The 15,621-nt window shown below is 43.0% G+C and overlaps 1 protein-coding gene across 5 annotated transcripts in view; it reads left to right on the top strand.

Annotated features, from left to right (window-relative positions):
- STRBP (spermatid perinuclear RNA binding protein) overlaps positions 1-15,621 on the top strand; it is a 140,436-nt gene that overhangs the window by 47,736 nt on the left and 77,079 nt on the right. For 4 of the 5 annotated variants that reach the window (XM_073639752.1, XM_073639748.1, XM_073639749.1 and 1 more), the window contains exon 3: positions 12,810-12,968. In XM_073639752.1, the coding sequence (XP_073495853.1) occupies positions 12,966-12,968 (3 nt within the window). In that variant the 5' untranslated portion in view covers positions 12,810-12,965. Of the gene's footprint in view, positions 1-12,707; positions 12,733-12,809; positions 12,969-15,621 lie in introns of those variants that run through there. The other variant, XM_073639751.1, reaches the window with a different exon arrangement.

Raw genomic sequence — 15,621 nt, 5'->3', positions numbered from 1 at the left:
AGTAGTGCTATATGAGCGCTGATTGTCTCGTCCTGTATTAAAGGTCGGTCAGAAGATCTGTGAATTGCCATCTGCTATATTTGAGTGGACAGTTTCTCTTTATCAGCATTCTTGCCAGCTCAATAAGTGCTGGAACTTCCTTTCCCCAACTTTGCTCCTGCCACTGTGCAATCACATGTCTGTTTCGAAACTAAAAGGCAGCCTCTCTGTGTTAGACCTCATTCACACGTCAGTGTTTGTATGCCCAAACTAGGAGTGAAATTTACAGAGAATAACTATAATTGAAAGATTGACACCTGTTCGTTTGGGTTTCAGCATACAAATACTGATAAAAATTACTGATGTGTAATTATAGTTTTATGCACTTTAATAGACAGGAGAGCAGAGACAAAGCTCAGCCCCCTAAAACGTTTCAGTGTCTTTTCTGCTGGGAGCCTCTTTTTCTTGACAGCAAATTGGGAGAAAAAGGAGACACCCAATGGCTGGAAGTATAACGTGACTTTTTAGGGGCAAGATGATTTTAATCACTGATGATATTTTGGGTAAAGATCTAGACTTGCTGGCTCCACATTGCCCATCCAGACACCGTTGCTACATGACATACAGTACAGACCGAAAGTTTGGACACACCTTCTCATTTAAAGATTTTTCTGTATTTTCATGACTTTGAAAATTGTACATTCACACTGAAGGCATCAAAACTATGAATTACCACATGTGGAATTATATACTTAACAAAAAAGTGTGAAACAACTGAAAATATGTCTTATATTCTAGGTTCTTCAAGGTAGCCACCTTTTGCTTTGATGACTGCTTTGCACACTCTTGGCATTCTCTTGATGAGCTTCAAGAGGTAGTCACCGGAAATGGTTTTCACTTCACAGGTGTGCCCTGTCAGATTTAATAAGTGGGATTTCTTGCCTTATAAATGGGGTTGGGACCATCAGTTGTGTTGTGCAGAAGTCAGGTGGATACACAGCTGATAGTCCTACTGAATAGACTGTTAGAATTTGTATTATGGCAAGAAAAAAGCAGCTAAGTAAAGAAAAACGTGTGGCCATCATTACTTTAAGAAATGAAGGTCAGTCAGTGCGAAAAATTGGGAAAACTTTGAAAGTGTCCCCAAGTGCTACAAAGAAACTGGCTCACATGAGGACCGCCCCAGGAAAGGAAGACCAAGAGTCACCTCTGCTTCTGAGGATAAGTTTATCCGAGTCACCAGCCTCAGAAATCGCAGGTTAACAGCAGCTCAGATTAGAGACCAGGTCAATGCCACACAGAGTTCTAGCAGCAGACACATCTCTACAACAACTGTTAAGAGGAGACTTTGTGCAGCAGGCCTTCATGGTAAAATAGCTGCTAGGAAACCACTGCTAAGGACAGGCAACAAGCAGAAGAGACTTGTTTGGGCTAAATAACACAAGGAATGGACATTAGACCAGTGGAAATCTGTGCTTTGGTCTGATGAGTCCAAATTTGAGATATTTGGTTCCCACCACCGTGTCTTTGTGCGACGCAGAAAAGGTGAACGGATGGACTCTACATGCCTGGTTCCCACCGTGAAGCATGGAGGAGGAGGTGTGATGGTGTGGGGGTGCTTTGCTGGTGACACTGTTGGGGATTTATAAAAAAATTGAAGGCATACTGAACCAGCATGGCTACCACAGCATCTTGCAGCGGCATGCTATTCCATCCGGTTTGCGTTTAGTTGGACCATTATTTATTTTTCAACAGGACAATGACGCCAAACACATCTCCAGGCTGTGTAAGGGCTATTTTGACCAAGGAGGAGAGTGATGGGGTGCTACGCCAGATGACCTGGCCTCCACAGTCACCAGACCTGAACCCAATCGAGATGGTTTGGGGTGAGCTGGACCGCAGAGTGAAGGCAAAAGGGCCAACAAGTGCTAAGCATCTCTGGGAACTCCTTCAAGATTGTTGGAAGACCATTTCCGGTGCCTACCTCTTGAAGCTCATCAAGATAATGCCAAGAGTGTGCAAAGCAGTCATCAAAGCAAAAGGTGGCTACTTTGAAGAACCTAGAATATAAGACATATTTTCAGTTGTTTCACACATTTTTGTTAAGTATATAATTCCACATGTGTTAATTCATAGTTTTGATGCCTTCAGTGTGAATGTACAATTTTCATAGTCATGAAAATACAGAAAAATCTTTAAATGCGAAGGTATGTCCAAAGTTTTGGTCTGTACTATATATCGTATGCAGGAAAGCAGCTGATGAACTCCTGGACAGGAGGTATGTGTCACAGTGGTGGCGAGCCTTGGTGATGTAAATCCTGGAGATGAAAGGTTCCAGCAACAATAAAAGTTTTTAATGGTGCTGGATTTTGGGTTCGGGGTTTAGGAGCAACCAGAATAGCTTGGGTGGGAATGGTCGTTCCCATATTTCCAGTCCAGGCTTTCCAGGTCTTATTTAAAGCAGTTGAGCTGTCGGTGTGTGAGAGAAGGAAAACTCTAGTGTTGGACAGCCTCGGCCACTGTCTGAAAGAGATGGACCTTGATGTAACACGGGTCAGCCTACATTGCTGGACATTAACTGCCAGTGAATGGACTGTTTCTTTTTGTTTCCTTTATGCCAAATAAGACTGTTTTCTCGTTACGAGACCTGTGGAAGTTTGGAGACGGCAAACCTGGCCTTGTTGGAGCAGAGTCATTGCCTGTGTACACTAGCGGCTGCCAATGAGCGTGTATCCCTACACGTGATGTGGAATAGTTAGGAGTTAGGTTGCAGCGATGGTCAGCGGGAGGCAGAGCAGGTTTCCCCTGCGGCAGGTAGGGTTGTACCATACTGTGTGCTGGATGCTCGCTGACTGCACGACTTGTCCTTATTTAGGTAAGGGCCCTTGGAATCCGGAGAAAGCCGTGTTCTGTACTGTGGCATAATTTAGTGTTATTGCTGGAGGTGGTCCTCGGCGCATCTCTCCTGTAATGACGTGTTGGTAACCTATTTATTAAAAATATAGTGAGCATCGGCATGTTCCCTGCGGAGGACTTATAGCTCCAGGCTGAAAGCTGTGTTTATAACAAAAAATAAAAAACCCCATGGGTATTTTTCTGCATTTTGGTCTTGTTCCTGTTGACCTGAATCCATTCTCAATATGACACAGTCACAAGGTCTGTATTCCCATTGCATGTATTATTTAGAAAAGTCTCAATGACGGGAATTAGAGCTATAATGCACATTGTGCGCAGTCGTAGACGGTCTGGTCTTTTCGCTTCGGCACTTGAAACCTAAAATCTCCTGCAACGACCCATGCACCTCTATGTCCGGCACATAATCTAGACACATTTCCATCCACTTGAAGTAATCGGTATAGTTCTCTGAACTTTCTAACATACTTTTTTTCTCTCCCCAAGTTCCTCACTACTATCACTATTTTCAAGCACTCTGCTTGCTACTATTGAACGGGAATATTCTTTCCTACATCCTGAAGGTGAAAAATTCTACAGAACATTTTTTTTCTTTCCCATTGCTGCAGTTTGTTACCATGTACCTGTCTGGGTAAAGAAATGGCCTACAGTCAAGACAGCAGAAGGATATGTGCTACACCGGTAGACTCTGTGGGATGGGAATTTCAGACTATGTATTGAGATTGAGGATTTTATAAGGAGTCTGACAACCCAAGCTGACGGTATAAACTAAGCACATAGCCTTGTAGGGGATACAGCCCCTATAAAAAAAAAATCACACTTTTAGTGATCTAATAGCTGCCTCCGTTCTGCAGAAAATTAAGATTAATCAAATATGTTAATTAGGGTGCCCAGTGCACCCTGGGTGTGGCCAAGAGACTCAACAGTGCACCGTTCTGCCCACTGGGTTTGCATGTCCCCACCTCCTATGCTGGATTGACGGCTCTGACTTGCCTGGAGCCATCTCTGACTGCAGAGAAATGTCAGGCAAGCCAGTGAATGAAAGCCCCTGACAAAGCCATGATTGTAGCAGCGAAACGTGGTGGGCTTCTAGCATGTTCTGTGCAATCTGTAGAGATCTTGCTTTCATGTTTTGATCTTAAAGGGAATCTGTCAGCAGGTTTTTGCTATGTAATCTGAAGACTGCATGCTGTAGGGGTTAAAATACAGATTTCAGGGATGCCTCTCTTATCAAGCCTCTGTCCTGTTGTTTACTCACAATGATTGTTTTAGCACCAGAAGCTTATCATTGCTGAGACACAGCAGTGTGTGTGTGCTAGTCCGACACGCCCCCTCCTGTGATAAGCAGCTCACTGTCTATAGATAATGTACACAGAGAGCCTGGTGTGGGCGGGGTTAGCTTCCTCAGCTCTGCTGCATTGCTAAATCTAAAAACTCTGATTGTGTCAGAACTGCCGCACCCAGTAAAGTAAGTGATACATCGCTGGATTCAGCTTCTCTTTGCCTACATCAGGCTGCTGTCAGATGAGGTAGTGAAACCCTGCTGACAGATTCCCTTTAAGGGATATTCGTTTTGTATATTTCATTATATGTTACATATATTTGCTTGGGTGTCCTATCTTTACTCCATAACTCTAAATTTAGATTTTTTTTTTTCACCTATAGAAATTTGGTCTTATAAAGGATCTCTGATCTCGTTCAGTTTTTTGTGGATTACACCATTGGGATTTGTTGTCTAGTTCTCGCATTCCTTTTTTTGTCTGTTATTTTTGTGGGATTTTGTGTTTTTTATCCCAATTGGAGTTTGTCTCTTTTCTTGTCTTCTTTTTAATAAAGGTGGTAGACGCCCATTCATCGGGGCGAGTGGCTCATTCATGCTGGCATTAAAGCCAGCACATCGCCCTGCGTCAGCATATGATGTGCTGCCGATAACGAAGATGTATATGCGCGCAGAGTGATTGTAATAACGATCTCTCTGCGCACTTACAATTCTGCTTGGACAGTTTAAACATGCGCTGAAACGACCACCGATCTAATTGTAGATGTCCGATTGGCGGTTATTTACCGGCAGTCGGGATTTGTTGTGTTAAAGGGAATCTGTCACCAGGTTTTTGCTCCCCGATCTGAGAGCAGCATGACGTAGGGGCAGAGACCCTGATTCCACCAATGTATCACTTTACTGTAGCATGTAGTTGCTGTAGTTAAACGGTTTTCTCTGCTGCATTTTTAGCAGTTCTCTGAATGCTGAGCTCTGTATAACCCCGCCCACAGCACAGCTCCATCGACTGTATAGCGGCCACGGCTGGGTACTGCACATTCACCACCTATTCAAATCAATAGGGGATAAATGTGCAGTATCCAGCCACGACCACTATTCTGTCGACAGTGCTGTGCAGCTCCGTAACTGAGCAGATGCAGCTCTGCCAGAATCGGGAACAGCTGATCGGCGGGGGGTGCCGAGTGTCGCACCCCCACCAATTACACATTGATGACCTATCCTAAGGTGTTAAAGTCCCCGACAACCCCCTTTAGGGGCTTTGTAAACAGGACAGTGATCAGAAGGGCAGCGAGACCCACTAGATCCAGTATAGAATGAACTTCGGCAAGATTGGCCGTGTATGGGAACAGTCCCCAGGGTGTGGACATTGGGGGAGGGGGAGAGATTGATCCCGCATATTTGTTTTGGTTGCCAATGAAACATTTTGGTCAATTCTATTTTTCTTCTCCTTCATTGCAGTATTTAGTAAGTTGGAGGGTGACCATACCAGAAGAGCTAGCTTGGGTAGACTGGGCTGAAAGCTTTCAATTATTGGTTAATACAGCGCTAGAAATGAATGGGAGAAGTGATCAGCTGCATCGTAAAATAGAAATTGCTGAAAGACTTGATTAATACTCGTGCCAGGAGCTGTGAAAACCCTTCTTCTCTTTCCTGACCTACTTATGCATTTTCCTACAGTGGTGGAAGCTGTTGGAGAGTGAATGCTGGCTCCACGCCAGGAATAAAATTATACAGCAATAGAAGTTTGCACATTTTATTTTTAATTCTTCACCAGCGAAGTGCCCTGTGAAAAATTACCTGCAAAGGCCCCCGGTGCCAGCTTACAGAGTTGGCGCAGATGCTGCTTCTGATTAGGAGTGGCATCCCAATATTTGACTCTGGAATAAAATGCTTTCTGGAGGGCGCTACTTAGATGGAGCAAATATAGTTTTACGGCTGCGAGCCGGGTCTGCGCACACAATAGGTGGATTTCCTGACAGTACCGACTGTGAGCCATTTGTCTAAGTGGGCTGCACATCATAAGAGGCTTATGTTTTTACTGATTGCTTTGAAGATGCAGCTCCACTTATTCATTTCTAGCGTGATTTCCGAGCCGGCTACCCGTTAATCTAGTCTGCACATCACAGATGGGACGTTAAGACCCCGGGTAGAAGGGAATTATGTGACTCTAAGTAGGGCAGTGCACGGGGATACTGTCACCAGAAACGGCACGTGTCATCTCCAGTGGTGGGGCTCCAATTCTCACATAGGTCTATGTAGAATACTCTCCTCATTGTCAGCCATTTACTGAGATTACTTTGCCAATGTTGTTGCATTTTGTAAAGCACTTACTGCTGTAACGGGAAGGGTTCAAAAACCCCACAATTTTTGGTTTTAAGCGCAATTTGCATGGTTTTCTATAAAACTGTGATCTATGAGCAGTCAAAGGGTATCAACACTAAATGACTGTTCAAAGCAAGCACAGGAGATGGGTGCACTCTTGGTTCAGGGCACCTACTTGCTTTGCATCTCTCGCCGCTCTCCTCATCCTTGATTGACAGCTTTAGATTTTCACAGGAGGGTGGAGATCGATGGAAAACAAGTAGGTGGGACGGTGCAATTAAACTGCTCGGCAAGGCTAAAGTTGCTCAGTTTGCCTTCCCAATCGCTGTATACAAGCACTGTGTACATAGCAATAGTCTGCGCTAACTGCATTTTCTCCTCTCGACCCAGTGATCATGTGTTCCCTGGGTGTAGGGAGGGAGCAGGAGCTGCTGAGCCTTACGAGACACCGTCATCTAGGAGCTTGTATTTCCACTGTAACTGGGGCTATTGTATTAGCCCTAGTTACAGGGGAAATCATAGTTACAAAAAAAGAATAAAAAATATTTAAACATTGACATTTACCCAAAGGTCTTTTATGACTTTACGGGCACAATATGTGAAAGTGACATTAAATTAAATATAAATAAAAATTAGGTACAACATAAATAATCTGGAAAAAAAAAAGCCACTGGCAATCTAAATCCCTGTAACTATCCCTTCCCTTGTCAAAAAAAATGTTTGATATATAAATATAATTGTTACGCAAAGAGAAATAAAGTTTAAATTGTATTTTAATGAACTGGTTAAAGGGTCATTTATGTGGAACTAGTGATGTGCTCTTCATTGTTAAAATTCTGGGCCAGGTCACTTATAAAGTAAGTGATTGAATGGAGCTGTGCTAGTTACTTGCACTGGGGGTTCTTCGGGGGGTGCTACTGTACAGGGGATAGAAGGGGTCACACACATTGGGCTAATTTCATCCCAAACCCGTGAGGTCAGCTGGTCCAAACGTGAGAAATAGCTGTCTGTCAAGCATGCCACTGCACTGCAATTATTGAAGGCGTGTGGCCTCCATTAGCAGAGGCCACCAGTTTCCTTTTTCTTTTCTTTTTCTTTTTTTCTTTTTTTTTTTGAATGTTGCAGGTTTTTAGATTTTAGACCTCTATTAATCATAATGTTATGTCATATCCTAGTTATAGATGATATATTATAAAAATGGAAAATCCCTTTAAGGAAAAAAACTCTTAGCACAAGTCAAGGCAAAAATTGATTGTTGGTGTTGCAGCTTATGGTGGGTGTTGTCATCCAGAATAACAAACGTCCTAGACCTTCATGTCCATCATATAAACCTATAAAGATATCACTTTAAAAAGTGAAATCAATCCCAAATTTAGTAAAAAACCAAAGAGCAAAGAGTTCCCAAATCTATGTCACCCAGCCGGTGATACATCATTATTATATTTAATTGAAAACAAGCAAGAATTCAGACAAACTGTGGGGTCAGTTTTATGAAAAAATAATACATTTTATTCAATATAATATAAATATGCAGCACAGGAACAGATCATATAAAAGGTTTGGAATGAAAAGATACTGCAATGGCACTATAGAAGGAGTAACAAAGTATCCATCACAGTGGAGAAATTACAGAGACATTCATATAGGTAAGGTATCCTAATAGTTATATTGAACCATGGAATACACCGAGATGTTGCTAGCAGTTGAATTTATATCTTACAGTCAATCGGAAAGGTTATGTGCAACCTGGTTCTATCTCTATATGTCCCAATAAAAGACTTAGAGAAAATATAAAGCGTAGGAATTACCTTGTGTCATAATGTAGGATGAAGCAGAGTACGCTTGGGACCCATGCGATAGCCTCGACGCGCGTTTCACCTTCCGGCTTCGTCAGGAGGCGTGGTAAAGAATTAAAAGCAGGTGCCATTCAAGTAAATGGGTCTAGCCGCTAGCGAATCGGCGCGCAACTCGTCATGTTGCTCTGCCCCATAGCGCGGCCAGCCGGCGTCCGCAGGAGATGACGGGGAGGAGGACATACGTCACCCCCCCCGGCAACCCGCCCGGCCAGCGACGCCACACGGCGCTAGCAGCGCATGCACGAGGCGCGTCTGCGCTATGTGGAGAAGAACGGAATGGGGTTAAAGTAAGTATATTAGAATATATAGGCCTTCGCTCATATCCGATCAGTATATATCGAGGGGGGAATCATACTCTCTCCCATCCTAGCTTGGCCCCTCCACACCTGTGTTATTATATGGAAGGAAGGGATGATATTTAGCGGGTACTGCATATAATATTCTGCACTGATATAATAGGTTAATATCTTTCACAAAAATCTTATATCATAAATAGCAGTGCCATAAACAGTATGAAATTACCCGTCAAGATCACAAGCAAAATCATATCGCAACCAGATGAGCAGCATCGCCATTTAGCATAATAAGCAATCACTTAGCCAATACATAATATTATTATAATCTACGGTCATATAGCATCAAGAAAATATAAAGAGTAAAAATTCATTTCTAAATATATTGATTGCTTGATCATACATATACATCCATATATATATTTATATATAGACTATGTGCACGCACTTAAAAAGTGCACACACCAGTACCGTGTATATGAGAACAACCATATTTCAAGTAATATTGCTATACACTAAACAGTGGTAAATATCATATTGGCAAAGTGTTGTTGTATGCATGGCTGACCACCATATAATTCAGAATAGTAATAGTTACAATCATAAAATGCAAATCAGATAAATAAATTTTAAAACACTTTCATGAAATAATAAATCAATAGTAGATCATCTTCTTTGGAATGCTTGTCAGATGAAAGCAGATCATTTGGGATTCCTGATTAGAGGGGATGGAGGCAGGCAGTTTAACTTATATTCTCCAGATAGCTGTGAGATGGAAAATTGCGGCAGGAAAAGATTCCAAAACTAAGAAAAATCAATAAACAAGAATTCACTTAAATAGCACCTGCTTTTAATTCTTTACTACGCCTCCTGACGAAGCCGGAAGGTGAAACGCGCGTCGAGGCTATCGCACGGGTCCCAAGCGTACTCCGCTTCATCCTACATTATGACACAAGGTAATTCCTACTCTTTATATTTTCTCTAAGTCTTTTATTGGGACATATAGAGATAGAACCAGGTTGCACATAACCTTTCCGATTGACTGTAAGATATAAATTCAACTGCTAGCAACATCTCGGTGTATTCCATGGTTCAATATAACTATTAGGATACCTTACCTATATGAATGGGACCCAGTGTGTCTCTGTAATTTCTCCACTGTGATGGATACTTTGTTACTCCTTCTATAGTGCCATTGCAGTATCTTTTCATTCCAAACCTTTTATATGATCTGTTCCTGTGCTGTATATTTATATTATATTAAATAAAATGTATTATCTTTTCATAAAACTGACCCCACACTTCATGTCCATCAGTTGGGGATGATGCCACTGCTATTACACAGTCTGTATATGTATAGTAGGAATCTCAGGTAAGCATTAGGCAGCATTCAAACAGGTAATGCGGTTTGGTCCAAACAGCTGCAGTTTTATTACTTTCATAAAACTCCAAGCGATTCAAAACCAAAAACAGCCTCTTCTGGGCACAAAAGTATTACTGGAAATACACAGTTCATTCATCAGGCACATATATGTCAGTGCAGACTCACCCGAACAGATTATAGTTCTTCCTGGAGCAAACTTTACTCAAATAAGAGGTACGATCCTACCATGTCTCGGTATCCCCTTCAGCCTGAGCTCCAGCGCCAAACACAAGTGTTCAACTCTGGGCACAGTACACATTGAACAGGATGCAGCTTCCAAAGGGTTCTCTGCAGCTCCAACGCACAGACTGCTCAGCTTTCCTAGCTGACCCATTCAGAGAGAGACCTTGGGCACAGCTCTCTTTCATATACAGCTCACATTTTGGCTTGTCACTCTCCAGCAGCACACTCCGCTCTGCCCCATCCAGCATACTGACACACCTAGTGAATACAGGCCATGGTTCTTAATTAAAGCAAGTCAGATGAATCTAATCAAGACCTGCAGAGCTAGGATTTAACCGAGTTATACCTGGCTTTGCTACTATATATATATATATATATATATATATATAATGTGTATATATATTATGACAGGGTCACTGGCGATGTGTATGTCATGTAGGTTGCTGTCTTCCGTGATGTGAAACCCAGAAGCTTGTGTCCAGCATGTTAGGTGCTGAAGAGGTTGATCATCCATCTTGAGTTGGGTTTTTGTGAGTAGATGTGAGATGGGTGGGACACCCACTCATCATATCTCCACCTCAAGGGTGTGGTGCGAGAAGGTAAACCTCCAACATTGAGTTTTTTTTCCTGTGGTGTTATTTGGAGAAGGTAGTCTCCAGACTTTGTTTGTGGAAGCCAGAGAGCTCCACAGAAGGACTTTTGTTGTGCTACTCGGAGCGGGCAAAGCCCCGCTCACTTTTGAACTGTGCTATACTTTATTTTTGCTTTGTTTCTCATTATGCCAGAAAGGCCATGTTTATTTTCTGAAACCCTGCAGTGGTGTATGCCGTGTCCTAATAAACCAGCAGGAGCTTAACCCAAGAAGTGTTCCTGTGTCTACCTCTGTGAGAGCCGAGAGAGTAAAGCTACACAATATATATATTATTTACAGCTGTAAATGAAGCTTAGCCAGTGGATGCCCTTTATGCAGTGAGGGGTGACTGAGAACATGTGCTGTGCTCTGTAGTCGCCCATCCATCCACCGCTTGATCCCCCATCTGTATATCCAAGGCTCTCCTAAGAAAAGTTTTCTGCTGCTATCAGCCGCTAATTGCCGGTGCTCTCACCTCCGAGCAGTTCCTAATGGAGGCTGGATCGCTGAGGTATTATAAGTAGGCAGCGTGATCAATGTGTGCAATAACCTCGCCATCCAGCCTCAGTCCCAGGGAGTCAATAATCGGGAGGATGAGAAAGAATGAGAGAAGAGTAAGGATTAATGTCGTTCCTTGCTTCTGTGTGAGGCGGTCGTGCAGGAGAACAGCGGGGATTCTCAGACAACTTGCAGTGAGTCGGTTTCATCGATCCTTTTTGTTTAGGCTCTTTATTTATTTGTGCATTTATTTAAAACTTTACTGGAAGATGCCCCTAGATTTTGCTTATTGTTGTAGTTCTCTGATTTTGTCCCCTGATCTGCAGTTTCTCTGTCTGCATTTAATGTCTGAACTCGATGGTCTTGCCTGGCAGCGAGGACATGTAACTGGTGTTTTATGTTCATAAACTGTGATTTTCATAAGTACTTGGTGGCTCGTGCTGTGGGCAGCGTACTCTCGTGCTGTGGGCAGCGTACTCTCGTGCTGTGGGCAGCCTGCGCTCGTGCTGTGGGCAGCCTGCGCTCGTGCTGTGGGCAGCCTGCGCTCGTGCTGTGGGCAGCCTGCGCTCGTGCTGTGGGTAGCGTACCCTCGTGCTGTGGGCTGCCTGCGCTCGTGCTGTGGGTAGCGTATGCTCCTGCTGTGGGCAGCCTGCGCTCGTGCTCTGGGCGGCGTACCCTCGTGCTGTGGGCGGCGTACCCTCGTGCTGTGGGCGGCGTACCCTCGTGCTGTGGGCGGCGTACCCTCGTGCTGTGGGCGGCGTACCCTCGTGCTGTGGGCGGCGTACCCTCGTGCTGTGGGCGGCGTACCCTCGTGCTGTGGACTGTCTGCAACAGCAAAATAAAGAATAATCAGACGTGGTAGGTAACAATTTTCTAAGGTAAAAAAAATATATAAGAACTATAAAGACTCCTGCTATATGTAAGCTTGGCAATCTTCCAAAATATGTTTTTTTGGATTCATTCTCTCTCTCTATAAAAAAAAAATCTGCGTCAGATTTCACCTGAAGCGTTGCAGACGCACTATGAATTGATCGCTTGCCCCGCAGTTGGATTTCACCCAGATTTTTTTTTTTTCATGGGATGTGGATCAGATGTGGTAAAGTCCAATCCACTTTGTTGCTACTGAAATACTCTGCAAACTGTCAACATGTAAAATCCAGATAGGAGATCTGCCCCATGTTCTCTTTCCCTGCCTGCTTTTATCCTAACGCTCCCTCGTGCTGGGATCCGGAGCGTCTGAGTCGGATGTTGGACTGAGACGTTTTGCCGTCTTCATATTCGGGTTTTTCATATATTTGAGTGAAAGTAGAGAATTATGAAGGAGCATTTTTGGTTATCACATTAGCTATACTGATGTATGTTGATAAAACTAATATTGGAGGAATGTGTTATTACATTGTAATTCTTCATATGTATTTTTTTCTCTTTTCAGGGGTTTATGGCTCGCAGCAAACTCCTAAAGCGAGCTGAATGTGCAGCTGATGTGTGAGGAGCCGGAGACGTATGTGGAGTCTGTGGCACGCAGAAGCTTTCCTGAGGATACCTGCGGAGAGGAGCCGTGAAGCAACAGCGAGCCCCATTCATCAGGATGGTGAGTAGCCACTGGCTCTATACAAGGTAGCACTGTTACCGAAATAACACGTCCCAAGGCTCACTGGCAAGCGGGACAACGTCTCCATTTCTCAGAGAGGAAAATAAAAAAAAAGAATGGCTGCAATGCAGAACAAGTATACCACTTTCACATATTGCAACTTTGGAGAAATTGCTTCATTTTTTTGCCGAACGTGTTTAGACCGTTACTCCAACATCTTAGCTTGTATCCAGTATGGAAATAGGAAAAGCACTACCGCGTTGTTTTAGTTTATTTTGTTTTCTTCTTGTCTTGGTGCGTTTTTGTCCTATAGGTATGGTGTTTTTCCCATGCACTTTGCCCAGGGCTGTGGACTCGGAGTCCATTTTGGTGGAGTCGGTATAAAATGACTCCGACTCCTAAAATCTATAATAAATTGGGTACAGTAATTCAATGCAGTTTGTGGGGAATATTTTTTTTCATAAGAATTTGGGAAAGTTATGAAATGTCCTATAAATGTCTGTCCTATTCCTGATCTAAGGGTCTGGACTTTTAGCTGAGATGAATCTGTGCGACAGTAAATTTATCACTTAAACATGAGCCGTGTATGAGGGGGTCAGAGTCGGAGTCTTGGAGTCGGAGGATTGGCTTACCGACTCCACAGCCCTGGTTTTGCCACAGGCTTCTCTATAGGAAGTAAATGTAAGAAATTCATGGTATTTTTTTTAAAAGAAAAGCTAAAAATACTTCAAATATCAAAAGCAGCATGATGTAGGGGCAGAGAGCCTCATTCCAGTGATGTTTCACTTACTGGGTTGTTTTCTGTAGTTTTGATAAATCGCAGTTTTCTCTCTTGCAGATCTAGCAGTTCTCTGAATGCTGAGCTCTGTATAACCCCGCCCACACCACTGATTGGTAGCTTTCATAGTGTATACAAAAAGCTACCAATCAGTGATAGGGGTGGGGTTATGCAGAGCTCATAAATACGAATGACTACATGGCAGCAGGTGTACTTGTCCTTTAATGGTAATCTCCTGCTGATAAAACTGTCATTTTAACAAAACTACAACAGGCAGCCCAGTAAGTGACACATCACTGGAATCGGGGTCTCTTCCCCTACATCATGCTGATCTTAGTTTAGATGGTAAAGACCTGTGATAAATTTACTTTAATGAACTCAAATAAAAAAATAATCTTTATTGTAGTCATTTTATAAAATCCATTGTGTACTTCATATATAAACACATTAACTGGTTTATTAAGACAGGTGACTTTCTTGCCTCTCTTGATGACGGGCCGTGTTAGAGTCAGATACACCTGATTCATTAAGATGCGCCATGCGAGAAATCTTACTCTAGTGTCTGACTGGAGTAAGATTTCTTGCATAAGGAATGCCACAGCTTGTCATGAATTGGACAAGCTCTGGTGTCCGGTCCCAGCTCTGGTGTCCGGTCCCAGCTCTGGTGTCCCGCCGCAGGTCTGCCGAATTTGGCCGATCTGGGAGAAACTGGCTTGAAAGCTCCAAAAGTTGCAAAATTTTTGCACAACAAAAATTTAGCAAGTTTTCAAACTAATTTATTCCCGAATTTAGGCAAAAATTTCTTTGATATATCGGGGGTCATAGCATTAAAAATATTATCTGAAATAAAGTGTGCCTGTCATTTCTGATGACTTTTCAGAATACTCTATTGCTTGTATACTAGAGGAATTAGCACAGCTTCTGGCCATTATATGATTTGTATCCTGCATTTTCTCACCAGTTCCCTCTGTGTAAACCCTTTGTGGTCATAGACTAGCTACTTTGATGTCTCCCATACCCAGCACACACACACACGAGGGATTCCTGCTCTCCTGTTTCTATGCATTGGCATGGCGGACATCCTACCGTGTACTGAGCAGTGTAGCTGTGGATCCACACAAAAACATTTCCTAAAAAGCAGGAATCTTTCACTCTGCTCGTCCTCGTTCCCTCTCGATAGACTTCACTAGGTAGCAGAAATCTGTTACTTCAGTGAACTCGCAGTCTGTCTTGTTTTGATGTATGCTGTTTATATCAGGCTAGAGCTTATTTGTGGGGGGTGTCGGACCCCCACCAATGTAACATTGATGACCTTTCTAAGGCTAGATCATCAGCCCGGACAACCCATTTAAAAGGAATAGTTTTTGCCTCCTAATCTGAGAACAGCTTAATATAGAGACAGAAACCCTGATTCCCGCGATGTGTCACTTACTGTGCTGCTTGCTGTAGTTTAGATAAAACCGCAGTTTTATCAGCAGGAGATTATCACTAGAGGGCTAGTAAACCTGATGAATGGTAGTCCTCCATATTCATGAGCTATAGAGATCTAGTTTAATAGGGGTCCAATTAGTACCCAATCCAGCTCTAGCAGTGTTGAACATTGGAATAGATGTAATCCCACGTACGTTCAGATGGATGGTAATCCACATATTAATTTCTGCCAGACAATGCATAGCACTGAAATAGAAAGCTCCCTTTATTCCCACGATGGAAGCTCTGATGGGGAAAATGGATACCCACTATCATGTATATATGCTAGCATCCTCACGGCGAAATAGAAGCAAAAGTATGGATAGATGGAAACCGTGGACTCTATCCCCGTGGGCCGTTCCTATTAACACGTGATGTCTTAAGTAAATTTATGCTGTTTCGTAA

This window comes from Phyllobates terribilis, unplaced genomic scaffold (assembly GCF_046119375.1).
Source record: "Phyllobates terribilis strain yellow unplaced genomic scaffold, ASM4611937v1 Scaffold_7__3_contigs__length_470593459, whole genome shotgun sequence".
Taxonomy (NCBI): Eukaryota; Metazoa; Chordata; class Amphibia; order Anura; family Dendrobatidae; genus Phyllobates; species Phyllobates terribilis.
This window is presented reverse-complemented; position numbering and strand designations above follow the sequence as displayed.